A 24,866-nucleotide genomic window follows, 5' to 3' on the forward strand; every position below is an offset into this window, starting at 1 on the left:
ATGAGGACGAGCCGCTGCAGTCACCTGCCGGGAGTCCCGCCGGAGCGGCCGCCGGCACCCGACAGCAAGACCCTGCCCAGTGGCAGCGGCGGCGGCCCAGCCGGCAGCGGCCCGCAGTATGTCATGCAGGTGTCGGCCAAAGATGGGCAGCTGCTCGCCTCCGTCGTGCGGACGCTCGGCACGCAGAGGTACGTGGCGGGTGGCGGGCCGGGCCGGGCCCCTTCCCTGCCTGGGCTGGAGTGCACCCTCCCTAGCTGCCACCCACAAGTCCCATGGCTCTTGAGGGGAAGACGTGATGGTGATGCTTCACGAAGGCTTGCCGTGGTACACTTGTAATTAAACCCTCATCCCAACTTCATAATTATTATGCTACATATGTAATTAAGCCCTCACCGTTATACTCGCTGAAGAAGGCGGAAGCTAACTGCCTAGGGGTGCTGCTGCTCGAGCGCGCCAGCTGCAGTAATTTGCCCCGATGGGTAGCGGGAGGCTTTGGCGGGCGCTGGCTGGCGCGGGATGCTGCCTTCAGCCTGCGTGCTGCCGCCAGCACTTCGGCGGCACGTTTTCTTCACGCTTCCCAGGCCAGCGTGCTGAGCGGCCTGGCAAGCTATTTCTAGCAGAGGTGTGCGCAAAAGTGTCGCCGCTTCAGCCATCATCCAAGCGATCGAGAGAGGCTCTTTCTGCTGTCCGTTTAGAATGGTGGATTAGTGGTGAAATATACATTCAACTATACATTCAACTATACCCTTCGAAACACTAGCCTGCTTTCAGGTTGGCTTTGTTTTCATTAGAAGCAAGAAAGAGGATGCTTGTGGGTTTGGCTGTATCCAGACATGATAGCTGGGTCAAAATTAAGTTCCACCTCACTGGTGTGAAGCTGGAAAGACTGCACAGGTCTTGAAGTAGCCCTGAATTGTCACAAAACAGCAAACATAATCCAATCCACTACACCCATGCGAAGAGTGAGATTATTCACTGCTGCTGCAGCCTGAAAGGGCCTTTTCCCCTTTACTTGCAGTAACTTCTTAAAACGCTCTTCATTTTGCACAGCTCAGATGTGTGCGCAGAGCATTGAGCGCAACTTCATACTGTTTCACCAGGCGGATGGAAAGAAGCGGGCTGGCTTCTTTACCTTTTCCTGCAGTTACACTTGAGTGAGGTCTACCTGGGGCAGCCTGGAAAGAGCCAGAAGAGGGACAGAGGGAACAGCTGTGAGCCATCGTACGCTATCTGTGAACGAGGTTTTGTCAGGGACAGTGACAAAACCTACTTTTCTGAGATCACCTACGGTGGCGTGTGTGGTGGGGAGAGTTTTTGTTTCCAAGACCTCAGCCAAGGGATCAACCTTCTCGGCCGTCAGCAGTCAGGGAGGCTGAGTTGAAGCTGCGGTGAAGTGGATCTGTGGTTCAGCAGCACTGGTGCTCGCAGCCTGCTCCTGCTTTCCTCCCACTGTGCCAAGCCCGAGCACCCCGGGCAGCTGCATGACTGCCTTCCTCTTTCTGGAGAGATTCCTCTGTAAGATAGACAATCTCAATAGTTAAAATCAGAATCTTCAGGTTTTCACTGGCAGGAGGAGCATGTCCCCCTCTGCATGTTAGCATCCTGCCACCAGGCAGGTCGGTGCTTTGGGGGAGGCAATGTAGAAGAAATAGCCATGGGCAGCAGTGCGGGAGGGATGTGTTTGGAGCAGTCCTCCTCCAGCCTGTGAGCTGTTCGTGGGGTGTTGTCCGAAAGAGAGGGAAACCCCAGGGACAGGAGTTTCCTCCCTGCATATGCCTGCCTGAAGTTGTGGCCCTGCCTTCACACCGCTACAGGGAAAGGTGCTGTTGTTTCAGGCCCAGAAGTCCTTTGCTGCCGATCACTGAAAACAGCTTGCCCTATAGGTCAGGGGATCATCATTAGCATAGATGCTAGCATCCACTAGATGCTACCCTGTAGGTCAGTAGGGATGGCACAGATCATCATTAGTATAAGAGATGCACAGCTGAGGCAGGTTTAAAACTTCACTGATGCATTTAGAGATTTCTTGAAGTGGCTGCTCTGCTACACTATGAAGAGGTGGGAAATACAAAGGTACAGAAGCACCTGGTCGTCTGTCTCACATCTGCTACTCTGATGTGTTTTTCACTCTCCACTTTTTTCGCCCCCACAGAAGAGACATTTTAAACAAGAATACCGAAGTGCCTGCAGCCATAAGGCCAGCAGCTTGGTGTACTAACTACAGAGCAAAGTACACAAACTGCAAATGTTTCCCACATTGTTAATTAGAATAGAATCACAGAATCACAGAAGCATTTAGGCTGGGAAATACCTTTAAGATCATCAAGTGCAACCATTAACCTAACACTGCTGAGTCCACCAATAAACCATGTCCCCAGGCATCACATCTACATGGCTTTTAAATACCTCTGGGGATGGTAACTCAACCACTTCCCTTGGCAGCCTGTTCCAATGCTTGACAACCCTTTTGGTGAAGAAATTTTTGCTAATATCCATTTTAAACCTCCCATGGCATGACTTGAGGCCATTTCCTCGTGTCCTATTGCTCGTTACTTGGGAGAAGAGACCAACACCCACCTCACTACAATCCCCTTTCCGGTAGTTGTAGAGAGCAGTAAGGTCTCCCCTCAGCCTCCTTTTTCTCCAGGCTAAACAACCCCAGCTCAGTTCCCTCAGCCATTCCTCATAAAAATTGTTATCTAGACCCTTCACCAGCTTCATTGCCCTTCTCTGGACACGCTCCAGCAGCTCAGCGTCTTTCTTGTAATGAGAGGCCCAAAACCAAACACAGTATTCAAGGTGGGTCCTCACCAGTGCTGAGTACTGGGGTACCATCACTTTCCTACTCCTACTGGCCACACTATTTCTGATACAGGCCAGGACGCTGTTGGCTTTCTTGACCACTGGGCACACTGCTGGCTCATATTCATCCAGCTGTCAACCAGCACCCCCAGGTCCTTTTCTGCTGGGCAGCTCTCCAGCCACTCTTCCTCAGGCCTGTAGCGTTGCATGGGGTTGTTGTGACTCAAGTGCAGAAGCCAGCACTTAGCCTTGTTGAACCTCATACAGTTGGCCTCAGCCCATCGATCCAGCCTGTCCAGATCCCTCTGCAGAACCTTCCTACCCTCCAGCAGATGCACCCTCCTGCCCAACTTGGTGTCACCTGCAAATTGACTGAGAGTGCACTTGATCCCCTTGTCCAGATCATTGATAAAGATATTAAACAGAACTGGCCGCAGAACTGAGCCCTGGGGAACACCGCTTGTGTTCAAGCTTCCAACTGGATTTATCTCCATTCACTACAATCCTTTGGGCCCAGCCATCCAGCCAGTTTTTTATCCAGTGAGAAGTACACCTGTCCATGCCATGGGCAGCCAGTTTCTCCAGCAGGAAGAGAATGGAGAAACTTTTCTCTTTCTCCAGAGAAAAAGAGAGAAAGCCAAAGAATTAAGGCTTTACTAAAGTCTAGGTAGACAAAATCCACAGCCTTTCCCTCATCCATTAAGCAGGTCATCTTGGCATAGAAGTAGATCTGGTTAGTCAAGCAGGACCTGCCTTTCATAAACCCATGCTGACAAAGCCTGATCACCTGGTTGTCCTGTACGTGCCATGTGATGGCAATCAAGGTGATCTGCTCTGTAACCTTCCCTGGCACTGACTGGAAGCTCAAACTGACAGGCCTGTGGTTCCCTGGATCCTTCTTCTGGCCCTTCTTGTAGATGGGCATCACATTCACTAACCTCCAGTCAGTTGGGATCTCCCCAATTAGGCAGGACTGCTGATACATGATTGCAAGTGAATTTGTGACATACAGAGAGAAAGAGAAAGGGGCTAGATCACAGTCCTGTATACTGAACAGCAATTTTCTCACCTCTTCCAGCAGCCCCTTCAATGACCGGCCGATGTGCAGGATCTGCCACGAGGGCAGCAGTCAGGAAGACCTGCTTTCCCCCTGCGAATGTACAGGGACCCTGGGGACTATTCACCACAGCTGCCTGGAGCACTGGCTGTCATCTTCAAACACCAGCTACTGTGAACTCTGCCACTTCAGGTTTGCAGTGGAGCGCAAACCCAGGCCATTGGTGGAGGTAAGTACATGGGGCACGTCCCTGAAAACTTAGCTTTAATGAGTAAATCATGTTTGTTTTTATACAGGCATCACAAAGCCTTTGCAGCTCTGCCGAAGCCAAAGCAAACTGTGAGTTTTGGGCTTGGCAAGTTGAGGGCAGGAGCTCAGGAAAAGGGCAGGAATAGCAAAATGCTTATTTTGAATGAAATCGAAACAAGCAAGAAGAATAAGTTTGATGGGTTTGCTTCAGTGTAAACATGAGTGAAGATCTGGGGAACAGTGTCCAGTGAATTCCTAGTGTACCAGCCAGCTTGGTAGATGATAGAAGAGAGGTAAGTAACAGTTTCTGTGCAATGCGAGACAAGCGTCCGTATTCATCATATTAAATACAGGTCAGGAATTTTTTTTTTCTTGCTTTTAAGAGAGAGGTAACAAACAGAGGAGCCTTAGAAGCCTCGTTTCCATGTCAAGCAAATTGTTCTTGCTCAGTGTCCAGTATGTTTAGCTGTTTGTGAGTGACCGTTTGGCGTCCTCTTCCTTGTGTACCAGAATCAACAGTGAACTAGACAATTGTTTCTGCCTTATCAATTAAAATTCAGTTTTTGGCAGCTATGGAGGCTTTAGTGACTACATGAAGTTTGCCAGGTTTTTTTTTTTTTCTGTCCTCAGGAAAAGAAAAAAAGAAAAACAGCCAAGATTCCTATCTTTATACTGTTAATGATCTTTCTCATCCCCTATTTTAATTTGGAAAAAAATGTAAAAATTATGGTTATTGTTGGAATTAAAAGTGAATTAAAAATAATAACACTTTACAAAAGTAATGAGAAGATCTTTTTGTACCAGTTGGTGACACAGGGGCTTACGTGCTAAGCTTGGATTCAGGACAAAATGTCCTTGCTGTGCATCTTTATCATTCCTGTAAACTGTAGCAGAACTGGCTGAAGGAGATACGGTATTAAAATAAGGGGCAGGGGAAGGCATCTTGTTTCCCTCTTGTTCACAGATGAGAGGATATAGGATGAAACTGGCTGCTGGGAAGTGGGTCAGGGGCCTGTGCAGGGAAGGGGTAAGCAGTTCACATTGAAGACTACCAGAATTGCTTTACGCTGGATTAAGTTAGGCATGCACATTTTGTGTCTAAGCCTAAGGATATCTTTATTCTTCCTTAGGACCATCAAAAAAGAGATACATGACACATATTTAGCACAAGACCTGTAGTCTTGACAAGCCTTAACCAGAGCAAGCCCAGGCCAGCTGTGTTCGATTGCATCTGGCTTGTTTGGTGTTTCTAGCAGGACTCCAGCCTCTCCCAGGAAGCTGGTCCCAATTTGAGAAATGGTGTTGAACGTTCTCAGGCTGTCAGCAACGGAGCATTCTCCAGTGAAGATAACATCTTCTTTCGGCCAGCTGCTCTGAGCCCGCGCCAAGCAGTTTTTGATTGCGGTTTTGGCGCGAGGACGATGCCACTCTGAATTCGCCTTCTGAAAAGAAAGAGAAGTGATGCTGAGGCAGCGCAAAGTAAACAGTTTGATTTTAGAGTCCAGCTTCTTCAAGCTGTTCCCTTGCAACAGCTGCTTGTGAGGCTTGCTTTGAACAAATGGGACATAACATTGTTCAGAGCTAATGATGACTGAAGAAGTTGAAAGCGAAGCTAACCCTGCCCAGGCTGTGGGAGTCTGGTCGCTTGATCATTCCCTGATGAAGTGAGACTTCTTTTTGTCAAAAGCAGTAATAAGTAATGGCAAGAACAACAATAATAATAACAATAATAATAATAATGATAAAGCTGTCTTGTGTTTCTCACCTGAGGACAAATGAGAACCAGGTGCAAGAACACTTCTGAGACAAAGTACACATTGTTAATTAGTGTTTTACTACCTCTTTACTACCTCTTCACTGCCTAATCTTTTTTTGCTTCTCAGCTACCATACCCCCAGTATTTTAGTCCAATAATCAACAACTACGTGCAGTTGCAGAAAAGGTCATAAAAAAAAGCAACTGACTTTTTTGAAGTCCTTTGTGACCTTATAAAAGAGTATGTTTTCAGTTTAGAAGGGAGTTGAAGTTGTACTTTTAAAGTTGAGAGCAACAGAGACAAAGAGTAACTAAAATGAGTTGTATACAAGGGACAAATTAAGCCAAAAGATATCAGTCAAACTTCCTGATTTCTATTCGTATAATTTAAGTTTGTCCTTGAAGTTTGTACTTATTTAATACACAGTGCTTTGAAATCCAAAGACATCCCGAGGCAAATAATTACAGCAAATCTGAAAGTTCCCAAAGCATGACTAAAGCAGATGCAAGTCATCAGATTCCCCCATCTTCTGTGTCCTAAAAGCACTGTCCTGTCTGCCTCTCTCTATTACCTAGAGTATGAGGTCATGGAGGGAGGTGTATCAGATATAGTAGAACCATCTTTCACAAAAACCTGCTGTAATGTTTGGGTGAGTGACAAGCCAGAGTGGCCACCTGCTTTTAGCGCCATCATGTCTGTGTGTTTGTGTGTGTGTGTTTGGGGTGGGGAGTCAAAGTTCTCTTCATTTAGTAAGATAATTAGTTCTCCAGAGATTCCTCTGAACTAGATAAAAGGTAAATGGTAAACAGTAATGGTCCTTTCAGTGGAGGTGAATGATGAGCTTACCAATGCATTTTAGGAGGTCAAGAGGGACTATTGTATTCATAAAGTCATTTGTGGAGTGTAGTCTGTAGAAGCTCATCCAGTAACTCCTCAGCAGGCCCTGTCTCATGCAGAGAATATATCCCACCAACTGGTCAATGACAGGTGGTATAAAAATGCTTGAAGGAATCAATCATCGTATTAATCTTTTTTCCTAGAGATTTCCATCAGGAAAAAAATGGTATTTCTGACTATTGAAAGACGTATTCACTTTCCTAAAGGGGACAAAAAAAATAAGACAACATGATAGTATGTTTTCTCCTCATCACTTCACTGGACTGATCACTGCTTCTTAGCAGCTTAGCTGTGGATGTGAAGGAAATCTCAACAGAAACTAATTGAGGTACTTCACTTGCTTTATCTAGATATGTCATATCTGACTTCATTCCTACTGTTAAAACCCAGGAGAGGCTGCAGCAGTAGAGGGCTTGAAACGAAGTAAGTTGCATGGATGGTTGTTCAGCCATATTCCTTCCTCCCCTGTGTACATTGTTATGGAAGCAGCAGAGGATTTCCTGCTGCACTTCATGATTTGATCAGAACAGGCTAGTGAACCCACAGCATTTCTCCCCCATGGCCCCATCACCATGTTGCTAGTTTGCCATTAGTTCATTATGAAATGAAAGCAAGTACTCCATGAAAATTTGTTGCAAGATGGCTTTTTGCCTTCTTTTAAGCAAGTGCCTATATTCACGCTAAGGATGTGGGCCCATGCACTCAAACAAGAGATCTTTAGCTCAGATTCAAGGAATGTATTAGTTGGATGGTCGCATCCAGAGGATAGTGGTCGATGGTTTAATGTCCAGATGGAGATTGGTAATGAGTGGTGTCCCTCAGTGGTCTGTGTTGGGACCAGTACTGTTCAATATTTTCATCAGTGACATAGACAGTGGGAACAAGTGCACTCTCAGCAAGTTTGCAGATTACATCAAGCTGAGTGGTGCGGTTGACATGCCTGAGGGATGAGATATCATCCAGAGGGACCTGGACAAGCTTGAGGAATGGGCCCACGTGAACCTCATGAGGTTCCACAAGGCCAAGCGCAGGATCCTGCACCTGTATTGGAGCAACTGCTAGTATCATACAGGCTGGGACAATGAAGGGATTGAGAGCAGCCCTGCCAAGAAGGACTGCAGTGTACTGGTGGTTGAAAAGCTGGACATGAGGCAGCAATGTGCACTCATAGCCCAGAAGGCCAGCTGCATCCAAAGAAGCATGGCCAAGTTGAGGGAGGTCATTCTGCCTCTCTACTCTGCTCTGGTGAGACCCCACCGGCAGTACTGCATCCAGCTCTGGAGCCCTCAGCACAGGAAGGACATAGGCCTGTTGGAGAAAGTTTGGGGATGGGCCACAAAAATTATCAGAGGGATGTAACAGCTCTCTTATGAGGACAAGCTGAGAGAGTTGGGATTGTTCAGCCTGGAGAAGAGAAGGCTCTGGGAAGACCTTATTGCAGCCTTCCAGTACTTCAAGGGGTCTTACAAGAAAGATGGGGACAAACTTTTTAGCAACAGGACAAGGGGTGATGTTTTTAAACTAAGAGAGGGTAGATTTTGGCTAGATACAAGAAGAAATTCTTCACTCTGGGGGTGGTGAAACACTGGAAGAGGTTGCCCAGAGAGGTGGTAGATGCCCCATCCTTGGAAACATTCAAGGTTGGGTTGGACAGGGGTCTGAGCAACCTGATCTAGTTGAAGTTGTCCCTGCTTATTACAGAGGGGTTGGAGTAGGTGACCTTCAATCGTTCCTTCCAACCCAAACTATTATATGATGCTATGAACTGCATACTACTTCCTGCATACATCATGCACAGGATGCAAAAATGCAGAGCGCTCACCTTTCCTTTCTCTTCCCAAGTTACATTATGCACAGCAGCCTGTTTTTTCCTGGATTTCTTTTGCAAGGAAAAGCAAAGGAAAACCGCATTTATTTTGTCCTCCATTTCCTTTTTTATCTTTCCTATCTTTTTTCCATCATAAGCTTCTCTTTGGTCAACTGAGTTTCAAACTATGTACTTCTCAAGGGAGACATTCCATTATCTATGCCACAGGACATGTTTTATTGTCTGTGGGAGAAACATCTCCCGAGAAACATACAATCTGCTACCTGACACCCACAACCCAACCAGAGAAGCAGGGAACAGTAGTACAGTCTGTCAGGCAGATCCATTCTCTCAGCATTCCATTTGTGAAGCTTTAGACATTCTTGGTCCACTTCTTTTTTTTTAACTCAGATTATTTTCCCCAGAAGAATTGTGTTTCTGAGCCATGAATTGGGCATTATGGTGGGGATTAATCCCTTCAGCATTCAAGGAATGTGATTTGTTGATTGCCATCCACCATTTATGTCTTTTGCCTCCTGCTACATTGGGTGGAGGAACTCTGTGTCTTGTTCTTCATCAAGTCAAATTCGCGCACACCCGGAATTTTACCTCCTCCATAGGTGTTTGTCAAAGGTTGCTCAGCCAAAAGGAGTGGTCTCCTTTAGGGTTCCTTGTCTCCATACTGTTGGCCTGCATGTGTTAAATGTGCCCTCTGTGATTTTACAGTTGTTGGTAAGACTTGCTTTCTGTTAAGCCTTTTAAGATTTTGTTAAATAGGTGGCTAATGCCCTGCAGGTAAGTGGAGAGCCCCCTCATGCCCTGCCTGAATTTCAGTGCTTACACTGCCTTGTTTATGGACTGAGCTAACTGGGAACTGTTGCACTCCCTCCAGATGACCCTGCTTCTGGTGGGACTTCTGCTCAGAGGCTGGGCTGATGCTCCTCAGCCCTCCACTGGGACCTGTGACTTCCTTATTTCACAGTCACTCGTGAACTTGTTCACAACAGCTGCACTGGAGAGAATGTGATTTATTGTTGTAAAGGAGCAAGAGATGGACTGTGATAGTAAAAGAGGTTTTTTTCATACTGAAGATCACTGAGTCCTTCTGTTCATCACCCTTCTGGCGAGGAACCCAGCAAGCTCCTTCACAGAAAATTGAAACTGCCAACATCAATCAGACATCATCTACTGGAGCATAAGCTTTCTGTAGCATCTTTGGAGCTGCCATTTGGAGTCACATTTTTGCTAGATAACATGTTGCTATTGAGGCTCTGCGCAGGCATCAGTAGAGCAAGTCTAGCCATTTCACTTCATTTCAGAGCTCCTCCTTCAGATTAAGGAGATTGTTTGGAGACATCCACAGCCTTACAGTCAGGTAGAAGGAGCTACTTGCCAGTAATCCAGAAGACATTGCCCATTTGCACGTTACCAGTACATGCACGTTCCCCTCAGTCCCAGCTCTCATGATACTGCAAAATTCAATTCAAGAATTACAGGCAAGGTCTGAACCCAACTCTTCCACCATGTGGGAGATACGCAGCACCCCTGTTCAGTCTGGTGGAAATTAGAGTTGTGCGGGATGCCTGCTTGGGCACATGGATATCTCATTATGAATGTGCCGAGGGATTACGCATCTCAAAGGAAAAAGCAGCTGCTGCTGACTGTCCCTACTTCTCTCTCCCATGTCTTGGTCACCCCACTGCCAGTGAAAGCCTGGCTACACTAGACAGAGAGGACCCAGGCTGAAGCAGCAGAAGCTCTAGATGCCGGAGGAAAGAAAATGGTTGTTGGTATGCGTAGACGTGATGTTTCTTCTGACACACCTGGAAGGATCCCAGAACAAACACAGTGAAATCAAAGTGCAGTAGTTTCAGTTAGTGACTTCTATAGGTCTTCCACTTCTATATAAGCTGCCTTTTTAATGCAGCTAATCCACAGAAAGAAATCCACTCCAGAAGTGTGTGACACTATTTGAGTAGATGCTTTTGCTATGTTTCAGCATAAAGATTAGGCAAGCTTTATATGAGTATTATATATCATATTTATTTCAATTTCCATATTGTTGCTTCCACTTGGCTAAGTACCAAAACAGACACAAAACATGGCAGTACAAACGTATTTATGTGCAATAAAATGTTGTTAAAAAACAACCAGCTACAACATAAATATGGTGTAAGAACGTTACGTGACCATGTAAGTCAGGCTTATATTGCTTATAAGTTATTTACATGTTTTAAACCAACCAGGATTTGGTATCTATTAGTTCATTTTTTTGCAAACAAACAAACAAACAAAGCACTAATTAACAGTATAAAACTCATAAGCAAAACAGCATGACCAGGAGAAAAAATAAGATCAGGATAATCATCATAATACTGAGCAGAAATTAACTTCAGTTTTTCCCAATCTATTGCTGGCTGTAGAGCTCATGCTAGAAAAGAAAAATAAATTTAAAAAAAACCTAAAACCTACATCTATGCATGAAGTAGTTAAGATGAGCTTACATTATAATTTGAAACTTCCAGAAGCCTTACACTGAGATATGAAATTACTTTTTGTGCAAGACTTTGTCTTGCTGTTTTTATCTGTTTGGATTAATTTTACTTATTTTTCCTCTCTGCTGCTCAATGAGGCAAGTCATTAGTATTAAACTGCTGTAATAAAAAGACACCAGATTACAAGCTGCACGTAGTTTGAAGAAGGATCACTCTTAGAGCCAGAAGAAAAATGGTGACTCAGCATAGTCACCAACACAGAAAACTTTTATGAATCTAAGTTTGGAGGAACTGCAGCTGTCAGTACAGCACATTAGGGCTGGGAGCAGATAACTTAAGTATGTACAACTTCCATCCCTTCTTGACCCAAAAAGGGCAAAATAAGGGCAAGGTGATGTAAATGCTTTTGTTCCTTGCTGCAAAAATGCCCCCGCGCCCCAAGACCCAAGTTACACAGGGAGAATTTGAAGCAGCTGTGTAGATTCCCAGTAGAAGTATGTCTGAGTTAGTTAAAGAAAGTATTACACAAAAAAAAAAAACCTCCCCAACACACAGAGTTTTAACATAACCTCTTCAAGACACACTTTTTACACCTAGAATAGCACACTCTGTTCATTCCTAATGAAGAAAAATACGGAGACCAAAACAAGCTGTTCTCTCTCCTTTAAAGAGAAATGAAATAGATTTTTTGTGTTCTTTACAGAAGAGTTTTGCTGCAGTGCTTGACTTCTCCCAAGCACAAATCTTTCTCATGGTACTGACAGCAAGGATGCAAACAAGGGCAACCCACCTTTCCCCCCGCCCCCCCCCAAAAAAAGAATAAAAGCAAAAATTACTTGTCGGTGAACAGACTGTGCATTGAAACCATCACATCTGTAACTGCTCTTTCCTAAATCTAAAGGACTAGTGATCAAGGGCAAAAAATGTTGAGGAAATTTCCCAGGAGAAAGTAACTGAACAATCAGAGAGGAAACAGCTGCTTTGGAAAAGGCTAAATGCTGTTCTTTAAGGACTAGCAAGGTGAGGGAAGCTGTGGCTTTTCAAAGGTACAGCTATTTTTGTTTTAGATAATGGTATTGGTGACTTTTCTTTGGACATCATGATTCTGTAATACAGTTCTAAACTGCCTGGTTATCATCTCTGTCCTGCTGGTAGCATTTCCTGCCACCAATAGGAGCCAGTCAAAGGTTGCTAAGATGAAAAGTTTTATTGCATCTGTCTCTTCAGAGAGCTAGGAAGCATTTATTATCTATCATGTCTTTACTTTCCATATATTTGAGCTTGTACAGAAAGATGTTTGCAATGTGTTGCAGTGTATGTTGCCAATAGCAGATCTGCTTTGCTTTTGATTTAAAATGCAAAATGTTATTTTTGTTGATTGATTTTCTTGAATGCATACATTTGTCTGCCTAATTGGGAATACATTAATTCGAAATAGAACGGGAGCTTTTTAAAACGTACAGGTAAAAGGAAGTACCGCTTCTCCCAGAGTTCCACAGAATCTCTTTTCTTCATACATTTTGAAATCTTTTACCTGATACATGCATCACCAAAAATGCAAACTAAAAGTTGTTAGTAGGAAAACAGAATAGCAGTAAGCCAGACTAATGTTAAAGAATACAATATTGTGTAATTGGACCTGTAAGAAATTTCATAGATTTTTATAGCACAAGTTAGCAAGCTCTGTTGTTTGTTTCACTATCAGAGAATTACTAATCCTGTTTTTAGGCATTAAAGTTGTATAATCCAGAAACTGAACACCACATCTACTGGCCACTTTGTTATTACTACTTGGTGGAGAATTGTTTATCAAACTCCTGTTTTTCGGCTGGCAAAATACCCAAGGTCTAGGTTGCAAATTCAGTTATTGCTGTGATAGCAACAGCCTGCAGTACTCTCCTTACACTTGGCTACCACCTAGGGTTAGTTCCTATCTGCACTGTGGTTTATTCTTGTTTGTAAAAAAATTTTTAAAATTAAAGGTGTATCATACATCACCCTTACAATGAATAACGTATTCTTTCCACTTACTTACAAAAACATACCAATTAAATTCATTTGCTATTTCAAAAAGTAACTTTGGCTCATTCAGACTTCCACAATTAAAATATTACCTGGAACTTGAGTTAAAATAATGGTTAAACTTAAAGAAGGACAGACTCAGTTGCAAAGAGGCCATAACATCTGCATAATAAACTTATAGAGATCAAATCTTTTAATTTCTGTCTGTCAAATAGACAGGCTTCTGTCTCTGGGAGCAAAGGAACTTCTTTGTGAGCTGTAACCGTGGGCTTTCTAAAACCACCCACTGAAAACATTAACACTGTGCCTGTAACTGAGTGTTTGATCCAAGCAGGAAACCCAAAAACTGAAATATAAGTAATTTTTCAACTGAAAACTAACTGTCAAATATTTGTTTTTCTTGGCAAAGCATTAACCTAGAAAAGTTTGGAGTCGCCTGAAATGTTTCATTGCACTGAAAGTGAACATACATACCATTCTGGTCTGGGAGACTTTATTTTGAGTTACACATAGTTAAGCTTAGTTTCAAAACTTTTTATTGAAAAAGGTTACATTTTTCAAGTAAAAAAAGTATTTCAACAAAACTGTTCAGGTGTAATTCCCCACCTCCCAACAAATGGTCCTCCTGGTCTTTAAAAATGCCCTTCATTCAAGAGAAACACTCTAAAAAAATAGGCAATATCAGTCTTTCTGTGCGTAAAGCCCAAGGCAATATGCTCCCATTGGTCACTGCTGGCATGAAACCAGAAATGACAATAATTGCTAGCAGTTTTGCTTGTGTACAGAGTGCTTTCATCAAGATTCACTGCAGAGCTATCAGCGTGAAAAGAACAAAATTAACTGATACGTTTGATGTGTAATAAGCTATTTTTAGTTCAAAGGGAAACACATTTAGAGAAGACAGTTCTTTCCTGTCTTCTCCCCTTAGCTTCATATGTGAGAACTAAATACCTTTAACTAAAAAGCAGTTTGATAGATTTTCTTCATACTCTGTGGAATCTTCTTTGCTGTTGGTATAATTCCAGCAACATTTATGTAAAATCAATTTTACATAAGGGAAATGTAGTGAACTAAAAAGGGCTTTCCAGTAGAAACAGGTTGTAGCCTTAGGATCTGACAAACACTAAGCTCATACTTACTTAGCATTTGTGAGTCATCTAATTGAAGTTAGACCTGTGGAGGGGAGTGCTTCCAGGATTTGGCCCTTGGCAACAGTGAAGCAGCTCAAACTCATGGAGGTGTTTTACAGCAGTTTTCTGCTGGCAGCTCATTTCAGTCACGTTAGGTAAATTCCCAGTCTGAGCTTCTCCAGGGTGTTCTGGTTCTCAGTTGCTGCTTGTTCTGATGATTTCCTTCTTCAAATGCAAGGCTTCACCTCGCTGGCACATTGCGCAGGTGCCTCAGCCCGTCTCCACTTTCGGGTGTGCATGTCTTGTTACTCTGGTCCTCCATCTGTGTATCAGGAACAGGAATCACTGTTCACTCTAAGATAGCACTTGATAAAACAGTGCTTTGCCAGGCAGGGCAAACATTTTGCTTCAAACATGACACTTTTTATGACCTTTCTTTTTTTTTTCCAAAATAAAAATTATTACTGTGAGACTCTCAAGCTATTGCAGAAACGATTGAGCACATTGACACATTTTAATAGGACAGATTTCAGAATATCATAGTGCAGATCTGACAGTTGCATCTGGCTTTACGTCTTATTCTTTGCCAACAGGGTAGTCCCTACTGTACTGCCATGTTGATTAATCAGCTCAGCACTTTGTTGGGATTGTTGTGTTTCAGTAAGGATTTGCTTGGCTTTTTAGCTATAAAGTAACTTGACAGTGTGCATTTCCAAAATGAAGGACTGAAAGCTGGAATCTAAACAGAAGCAGATTTAGAAACACGTGTGCACTGCTTCAGGAGAAAAATTTGTGCTGTGACTGAAGTCCAGACAGCCATTGAAATTACTTATTTGTTGCTTTTGACATCCACTTTCAGAACTAGCTAATGAAATTTCTCCAGCTTTTAAGGTTAGACTATGGAGTGCTGAGGGTTTTATTTATTACTTAATACTACTCTTGTCTGTCCTAGCCTCATCTAATACCCAAATCACTTGGGTTTGATTCTTTGTTCCTACAGGTCAGACATGGCATAAGGAGTACAGGGAGCCATCAGCGTGTGAAACAGTCTCACAGCATTTTTGTCTGCTCAAACTTTGAATCAAGTTAGACGGCATGCATAAAATGCTGTCTTAATTCAAGTGCATTGCACCGTGTCTCGAGAAAGTCATAGGGCAGAGATGACAACACATGCCTTAATGCGTGTGCTTCCTCACATGTATGTATTCTTGCTGTTCTTCCTTCTCGCTCAGATCAATAAATGGTGTTTCTTGTGCATGCTGAGCTGCATGGATGCCAAAGGGATCACCGCAGATGGGAATTTGAGGATGCAGCCTCCACTAAATGGACTCTGAAATGTTCCAGTGTGTTCTTCACCACCCAGTTACAGGGACACACAGTCACTACATAGTGCTGAGATAAGGAGATAATTGGCATTTTAAGGTCTGCTCTGGGAAAGTGGTGGACACCTGCAATTCCCGTTGAGATCAGAGAGTTGTGCAGATGCTCAGCACTTCTCTTGCAGGTCACCTTTTAAACAAATACTTTTCACAAAACCTTTTCACAATCATCTTTAAAAGCAGAATCTCCACTACCAGGCACTTTTGAAAGTTCCTCTCATTTTCCTGATGGTTTCTCATTACAGAGATTAGTGGAAATTGAACAAGGTGAAGGTTGCAATCAGTCCTGTCTAGAAGCAACTAAATATAACCTGGAACTCTTATGCATGTACCTTTGGGGTTTTTTTAAGTAAATGGAATGAAAGGTCCAGGGAAAGTGGTGTGAGCCTTTCACACATGCCTTTATAGTGTTCTCTATAAAGTTACAATAAAATAAAAAGCTGTTCAAATGTGAATGGATGTCTCCTTATTTTGTACAAGGCTCTACTGAAGCAAGCTTTGCTTGCAGCCTCTTCCTGCTCTCTCCCCCGTACCGATGGGGTGGGGAGGCGAGCAAGTGGCTGTGCGGGTGCTTAGCTGCTGGTTGGGGTGAACCCACCACACCCGATATTCTGGTATTTTAAATAATCTTGAGTTTAAGACAGTGCTTGAAAAGGAAAAAAAAACAGTATTGAGCCTACTTCTTTAACTAGTGTTCCCTTACAACTTCTTGGTTATAGTAATACATAGCAGTTATGAAGCACTTTCTACTTCCTTAGGAATGTAAAAGTATTCAAGCAAATTAAAAGCCTACATGCTGCAAAAAATGTTTATGAACGTATTTTTGTTTTCTGAATTCCTGAGTCACATATGAACATGGATCTTAGGCTGCTGAGTTACTGTGTTGCAGTAAAACCTCCAAAAATCATGTGAAGCGGATGATTTATTATTTCCATCTGAGAAGTGGTGAGGCTGAGGCAAACTTGTCTGCTGATCTGTGTCTTTCTGCTAGTGCCAGATTAATGACTGCCTGTTCCTGGTTGCACTCAGCTTCTTGGCTGTTGTTTTACCCCATGTGAAGATGTCAAAATAAATACTGTATTTGTTTTCATGGTGTGGGCAAAGTGGGAGAAGATGAAGCAGAGTCTGAAGATAACAGAGGAGTAGGATACCTAGGTGAGAAATATTGATTAGCTTGCACAACGCTCTTAGCCTTGCTCCCTCTTGTCAAAACTTTTGAGTCCTGCTGTTCCTCTGGGTCATTGCTGTAGCACTGTAACAGGGAAGAAGAAAAAACCTGAGGTGTCTGGAGACAAAGTGTATTAACTTGTGAAGGGATGACGTTGCCTCCCCAAACTTAGTTTCTGGAGCTAAAGAGATAGGACTTCTACTGCCGCGTATAATAAGCTGAGGGGAATGAGAGGGCCGAACAGTTTAAAGACACGTTGAGCCTTATCCACGTCCGCCGGCACAGAATTGCAGTGGCTTTGGTTTCTTGTTGTCCATCCCTGGATGATCATGACTTTCCTTGCCTTCAACATGGCCTCTGCGCTTGGAGCCGACGGCCTGGGAGGGACATGCCAGACTGGGAATCGATAACCTGCCCTGCGCCCAGCTCGGGCCACTCCACCTCTCCTGCCCGTTCCCAGCTTTGACTCCTCTGGTTAGACCGCGGACTGCCTGGGGCAGACACAGTCCTGTGTGGTGCATGCTGTGTTTGCCCTCAGTGGCTAGGGTAATAATGTATGGCTCCCAGGCTGATCGAGGTTACCAGGTGCCAGAGTAAGAAATATTTGCTATCCTTGGTAGTACCGTGCGTATGGCTGTATATGCTCAAAGAACCAAAAAATTGAAGGATGCTGCTGAGCGGTTTTGACCAAAACCTACGGCTTACATCATTGGCAAAAATTGTAGGGCTTGGTTGTCTTCCTGTTCAAATATTGACTTGAGTGATGAGGTTTTTTATTAAAAGGTCTCAGTATACTGTTGTAGGCTGAACTTCTTTCACCGCTGCTCTCTAAAATCCTGTTTATAGAAACATGGGCGTGTGAGTTTGATAGCTGTTCAGTCAACCTTCTCTTCAACAGTTGACTTTCAGGCACTCCGCTTTGCAAGATTAGTATCCTCTTAATAAAAGCAACCTTGTGTGCATTCAACTCTGCTTACATGCAGATATCTGAAAGCAAGTTGAAAATGGCTTTGCCAATATTACAAGCTGAATGTAAAAAAATACAAATCTTAACATAGCATACAAAATATTAACTAATATTATCTGCATTCTCGAGTTGTCAGGAGAGCGTATGAGTCTTTCCATCTTAAGAGGAGAGTTTCTCAAACAGTTCAGCAGCCAAATGCCAGGGGCTGCACTGTGCAAAACACTTCCCCTTCTTACAACAGCTTTGACTACAGCTGAATAAACAACGTGGTAGGTACGTATGGCTAGAGGTACTCATCAGCAGGACAGCCAAAGCCACATTCTGCGTGTGGTCCATGTTCCCTCCTTGAAGGGGCAAGTCTGCATTTTGCAAGAAAGCACCTTGTCTCAGGTAGAACATCCTCCTTGTGCTGACACTTGCTTTTGTCTATGTTTTGCCTGCAGTGGCTGAAGAACCCAGGCCCCCAACACGAGAAACGGACTCTCTTTGGAGACATGGTGTGCTTCTTGTTTATCACTCCGCTGGCAACCATCTCTGGCTGGTTGTGTCTACGAGGAGCGGTGGACCATCTGCACTTTAGTAGTAGGCTAGAAGCTGTTGGCCTCATTGCACTCACTGTCGCACTCTTCACTATTTACCTCTTTTGGACCCTAGTAAGTATTGGTTTTCTCTTCAACTCACAGGAATAAGGGAAAGAACAAATCAGAAAATTAATTACACAGAGTGCTGTAGAGCACGTGGGCCACTGTACAAAGCATTGCTTATATTTACCTTCTGTACTGATAAATTTAATTTACATCTGCAAGAGATCTCTTGGTTCCACGCCATTTGAGTTCTCCAGAAAAGCAGAAAGGCAGTTTGCCTTTGGGGTCCGTAATTCCCAAATCCCAAAGAGCAGAGGCAATAGCAAGAGGGAGACAAGGAAGTAACATGGCGGAGTTCAAGAGAGATGCTACAGGAGGGAGATTAACCAAAGTTAATGTGCAAAAGGTGAAGGCACAATGAAAAAAAAGCTCTAGTAGAACAATCTGGCTGCCACAAAGGATTCAGAGTTTATTCTAATACAACACCTTGCCGATTTTACAATTCAAAAGCTTTAGTTGTGCGTGTATCCCATGCTTTGTGCGTTCCTCATGCTCGTGGCACTGTGGGAAGTCCACAGCAGAACACATCTTGCACCCAGGTCTGTAGAAATGTAGCTGCCTTTGCAGTGCAGAATAAATTGCTGCCCAGTTCCCATCCTGCACCCAGGTGTGCTGTCACTTGCATGCCAATCCGTCCCAAAAGCCCCTTGTTTTGTGCCAAGTTGTTAAAATGAGACCAGTTCCTGGCCCCAGCACACCAACAAACAGTTGGCCCTGCAGAAATGAAGGGAAAGCTGAGGATAGCTGCCAAAATAAGCGTTTATCAAGCCATGATCTAGCAGTTCACTGAAAACCCCAGGTTACTGTTGAGTTTGACATTTCACACCTCTAGCACTGCTGGGGGAAGGCGAACAGAACAGCGGATGCCAACGGGGAGCATTCACACTAACAGAGTAATGTTTGTGCAAGACCACCCGGCCCAGCTCTCCCCCTTAGTGGGTATGGCCACACGCTGTATGGCTGAGCTCTTCCAGGAGTTTTTGATCGGTGTGAGCTGCTGAGGAGGTGGCACTTTAAGAACTGCATTAGTGGAGCTAGCCCACAGCAAGTAACCCCTATGCTGACCCCAGAGTAAGCTTGGAAAAGGGGAGGTGGGGGGAGACACAAAAACCCCACACTACCTAACAACTAGCTCCAAGAAAGCTATGAGAAGTAAAATTCCATTTACTTCATTCATAACAGTGAAACCCTGTCTCATCCATAGAGGACTGCAGGCTAAGTTTAGCAGTACAGAACAGTAGGGAAAGCTCAGAGTTTTACCTCAGCCTCCTGCAGTTTCTCTTTTTGTAGTTTCTGCTTCCATTTTCTGTGAAGCAGCAGCAGCAGCAGCAGTACTACCTTTTGACACGGTGGCTATTTGTTCCAGCAGTGAGGTGGCACCTGTATTTCCTGCAGTACTGTGTGTAGACATGCCTGTCAGGAATTCAAGCAAAAGTTGTTCAAATTTCCTTTGTGTATGACACTCTTAGAAATCCAAATGCTGTCCAATTTACCCAATATACATAGCTCACAAGCACCAAAGTGGTTGGAAGTTGGAAAGAGTAGTCTGGCTAAGTAATTACCTGTAACACAGGCACATATCTGACCTTGTTCATTAAGACCTCTGCAACATCTAAATTGTAGTCCCTAACACCTCTACTGCATTTGCATTGTAAGTGGCAAAAATCCCTTCTATTAACTTTGTAACTTTTACCCCTTCAAAAGAAGTAAAAGCCAGACCAGGTATCTGCAGGGTATTCAGCCCTCTGAGCTGGAAGACAGGGATGGAGAGCACAATAAAATACTCATAATCCAGCAGGAAACAGTTAAAGACCTGCTGTGCCACCTGGACACCCTGGACACAAGTCTATGGCGCCTGATGGCATCCACCCAAGAGTACGGAGGGAGCTGCCAGAGGAGCTTCCCAAGCCACTCTCCATCATTTATCAGCAGTTCTGGTTATCAGGGCATGTCCCAGACAACTGGAGACTTGCCAGTGTGACATCCATCTACAGGGAGGGCTGGAAGGAGGATCTGGGGAACTAGAGGCCTGTCAGCCTGACCTTGGTACCGGTGAAGATAATGGAGAGGTTGGTCTTGACGGCGCTCACAGGGCATGTGCAGGACAACCAAGGGATCAGGCCCAGCCAGCACAGGTTCATGAAAGGCAGGTCCTGCTTGACCAACCTGATCTCCTTCTATGACCAGTGGACACACCTAGTGGATGAGGGAAAGGCTGTGGATGTTATCTACCTGGACTTTAGTAAAGCCTTTGACAGTGTCTCCCACAGCATTCTCCTGGAGAAACTGGCGGCTCGTGGCTTAGTCAGGTGCACTCTTCTCTGGGTAAAGAACTGGCTGGACGGCCGAGCCCAGAGAGTTGTAGTGAATGGAGTTAAATCCAGTTGGTGGCCGGTCACAAGTGGTGTTCCCCAGGGCTCAGTTCTGGGGCCGGTCTTGTCCGATATCTTTACTGATGACCTGGATGAGGGAATTGAGTGCTCCCTCAGTAAGTTTGCAGACGACACCAAGTTGGGTGGGAGTGTTGATCTGTTGGAGGGCAGCAAGTCTCTGCAGAGGGATCTGGGCAGGCTGGATCGATGGGTGGAGGTCAACTGTATGAGGTTTAATAAGGCCAAGTGCCAGGTCCTGCACTTTGGCCACAAGAACCCCATGCAACGCTACAGGCTTGGGGAGGAGTGGCTGGAGAGCGAAAGGGACCTGGGGGTGCTGGTCAACAGCCAAATGAACATGAGCCAGCAGTGTGCCCAGGTGGCCAATAAAGCCAACAGCATCCTTGCCTGTATCAGAAACAGTGTGGCCAGCAGGAGCAGGGAAGTGATCGTGCCCCTGTACTCCCCACTGGTGAGGCCGCACCTCGAATAGTGTGTCCAGTTTTGGGCCCCTCACTACAAGGATATTGAGGTGCTTGAGCATATCCAAAGAAGGGCAATGAAGCTGGTGAGGGGTCTGGAGCACAAGGCTTAGGAGGAGCGACTGAGGGAACTGGGGTGGTTCAGTCTGGAGAAGAGGAGGCTGAGGGGAGCCCTCATTGCTTTCTACAACTACCTGAAAGGGGGTTGTGGTGAGGTGGGTGTTGGCCTCTTCTCCCAAGTAACTAGCGATACGACGAGAGGAAATGGCTTCAAGTTGTGCCAGGGTGGGTTTAGACTGTATATTAAGAAAAATTTCTTTATGGAGAGAGTGGTCAAGCATTGGAACAGGCTGCCCAGGGAGGTGGTGGAGTCACCATCACTGGAAGTGTTCAAAGAACGTGTGGACGTGGCACTTCAGGACATGGTTTAGTGGGCATGGTGGTGTTGGGTTGATGGTTGGACTTGATGATGTTAAGGATCTTTTCCAACCTTAATGATTCGGTCATTCTGTGAAGAGTATAGAGAGGCGTGTGTTATTGGCACTTGGAGAATATGGTGATAGTGAGCCTGACGTAAATGCATACTTTGGTTGATTTAACTGAAATACAGTATCTTTAATGTCCACTGAGTTGTGGAAGATACAGTTCCACTATTATTCAGACCAGCAGGAGGTGGATGGGTTAATGAAGCACTGTGTTCATCAGGAAAGGGCAAGGCTGGAAGCCTTTCAGCGCATAGTAACCCTCCTGTTCCGCATGGGGTTAATTTAGGGAGCAGAGCAGAGAGAGATGATGGGAAGGACTCTCAGGCTCTTGTCACAGTACAGAACGTGCCCTCATTGCCCTCACAGCATTAGTACTAGATAGAAGAGTTTTGAGGAGGTTTAAGTATATCTGCAGATTAAGTCAATCGTCTTGAGTCACAGCGTTTTCACACACTTTCTCAGAGGGCAGATCTGCAAAGTCAAGGTGGAGATTTAAAGGAAATGGGAGAATCCTGTACCGCTCACTTATTTATGCCTGTGCAGGGAATATATTGAGTGCTGTGGTGTAGATTACACACAATATGTGATATAATGCTCCTTTAGGTGCTGGGAAAATTAAGAAAACTAAAACTTTATTTTACTTCCTGTAAATCAGTTTATTTTCTCTGGAGGCAAAAGCTGGCATATAGATTATTCACACACCACAGTTATCCCAGTGAGCAGAGAATGAAGCATCCAAGAAGCTATTTTATCCCTTCCCCCAAAACAGCCAAGATCTCCATAAAATGCTCTTGCTTTTCCTCTGCATGTAATCACTGTAACTGATGTACAACACACAAAAGAAAGCCTGCTACTCCCAAGAAGAAAACTTCAGACACAAAATGGAGATTGCTGTTTAAACTAAGAACTCAGGGCCACACTCTACTTTATCTTGCACACAGGTAATCTTGACTCCTGTGAGATCAAGTAGCAGGTTGGAATACAACAGGATTTGGCACCATAGCTTCCAGTGTAACATAAGTGCTGGTTTAAAACAAAGGCGAGCCCAAATTCATTGAGAGTAGATTAGAAAGATAGACACCTGCCTTGCTATGGTATTGAAGAGGCAGAAAAAGGTGTTTAGTGTGCCAATGACCAGTGTAAATCTGGCCTTTGTTCAGGGTCTCAGAACTTTTGCATCCAGTGTAACAGCTTAGGGTGAGTAACGCTGGCTCTGCTGAAGTTCAGTTGCTGACATCACTTGGAAAATGCCTCCAGGCAAGAACCAATTGTAAACAGGGTGTCAATCTTAACTAGGATATCCTGTGAAAATGCCTTAAAGAAACAAGCAGTTAAAACCTGAATTAACAATGCAGCCATTCCTCAGAGAATCTCATGTGATGCTACTTGAAAACTCAGCCTAAACACTGGCTCACTCCTCTGAAGCAGTCACTGCATTTTGCATGGCATTCCTCTTTGCAGGTGGTTTTGCCCCCACTCTACCACATGATTTCTGCTGATGCTGCAGTGCCTTTGTAAAAGAGATTTCTCATGTTCTTTCATATACGACAGAAATGAAGATGCAGACTGCTTTACCTTCAAGGGGAGCAGAGGAGATTGAAAGGTGGGGAATCAACTCATCTGTTGGAAGAGCTTTCTTTGGGGCAACTGCTTAGTGAACAAAAGCTCTATAGGTTTCCCTCGTTAATAGCAGACAGCTGTATAAAGATCTAATAAAAAGACCTAGAAAGTCTTTTCTTGTCCCTAGTAGGATTTTATAGAAAGGTAAATAATTTATTTAGTTAAAAGCACCCTTTTTGCAATAAGGAAAGAGTTTTGAAGGATACATTCATAGGCATGTATATTACTTAATATTCCTTCATACCTCACTGAAAGCCAGCCTGTCATTGCTATAGGGACAGGGAAGCAAGCAGCGCAGCCCCTTTTGGCAGCAGCATGCACAGCCACTTCTCTGCAGACAGTCAGCATCATCTTCCACCCACCTGTGCAAACCAAGCATGTTACCTCCAGCCTTTATGGTACCCTCTGCTCTCTGAATAGCATTGACCTACAGAAGTGGCACAGGTCCATAAAAATCGGTGACAAATGACCAGCTGCAGGTGAAGACAGAACAGCTAACAAGACAAGGTTCCTCCTCTGCTCACTGCATGGGTCCCTCCTGCCCACAGCTCAAGACAGTGTCATGTGGCACATTTCACCCAAAAGGTCCCAAACCAGTTTACAATTTTTGTTTTTTTCTAAAAACTGCACATGTACATCATCTTACACAGACATTACTCTCACTACACTTGGCTGTCACTAAAATAAACAGTAAACTATTTTTTAAAAAATATAGGGCCGAGCTATCTTGTATACCCGTAGCAGTCAGTCATTTCTCGTCCAGTAGTAGCAGAACCACACTGAGGTTGAAATTGGATAGCTGATAACAATAAAAAAAAAAAAACAAAGACGATCTAAATTGAGATACATGTTGGCAGATGGTTCGCACTCACCTTGTTGTGTCTGTGCAATCTTGAATTTGATGCATTCAGCCATAAAGCATTACAAGGTAGAACACACGACCCTGTCAGTGTTTGCACACAGCTTAGCTACCTGCAAGCCTTCACCATCCAGCCAGTAATGTTGTCAGTTTAACAACTTGCAGCATGATGGTACCCCAAACTCATTCTCATTGTAAGTGGCTGCCAATAATTCTGGTTCTTGGGAAAGGCAGAGGCAGGATGTCTGGTTTTTCATGTTATAAAAAGGTGAATGAGAAGTAGGCAACAGCAGAAAGTGGGACACAGACTGCTTTTCTTCCCTGCAAGTTGGGGAACAAACCGTCTACATGATAGGTCTCATTTTTGCCCGACACTTTTTGCTTGGTTTTATCCTGCCCAATTAGGCTGCCTCTCAGCTTTTTGTTCCACTTGAAGGCATTTCCCCCCAAAGCCCAGGTGATTCCTTGGAGGACCGCAGTGACTCTGAACACAGTGCATCTCTCTTCTCTCCCCAGGTATCCTTTAGGTACCACTGTAGATTATACAACGAATGGCGTCGGACCAATCAGCGGGTGATACTCCTGATCCCAAAGTCTGCCAGCGTCCCCTCCAACCAGCAGTCCCTGCTGGGCCTGCAGTCCCTCAAAAGGAACTCAAAGGAGACAATCGTTTGA

General features: G+C 44.3%; 1 protein-coding gene across 1 annotated transcript; it reads left to right on the forward strand.

The window, feature by feature from the left end:
• MARCHF3 (membrane associated ring-CH-type finger 3) lies at positions 1-24,866 on the forward strand (the record flags this gene model as incomplete). Its single annotated transcript, XM_082013050.1, has 4 exons — positions 1-188; positions 3,881-4,088; positions 18,173-18,382; positions 24,708-24,866. 4 exons carry the CDS (start codon positions 1-3, stop codon positions 24,864-24,866), a joined length of 765 nt encoding a protein of 254 aa, XP_081869176.1.

Source organism: Phaethon aethereus (genome assembly GCF_964289735.1).
Source record: "Phaethon aethereus genome assembly, chromosome: Z".
NCBI classification, from domain to species: domain Eukaryota; kingdom Metazoa; phylum Chordata; class Aves; order Phaethontiformes; family Phaethontidae; genus Phaethon; species Phaethon aethereus.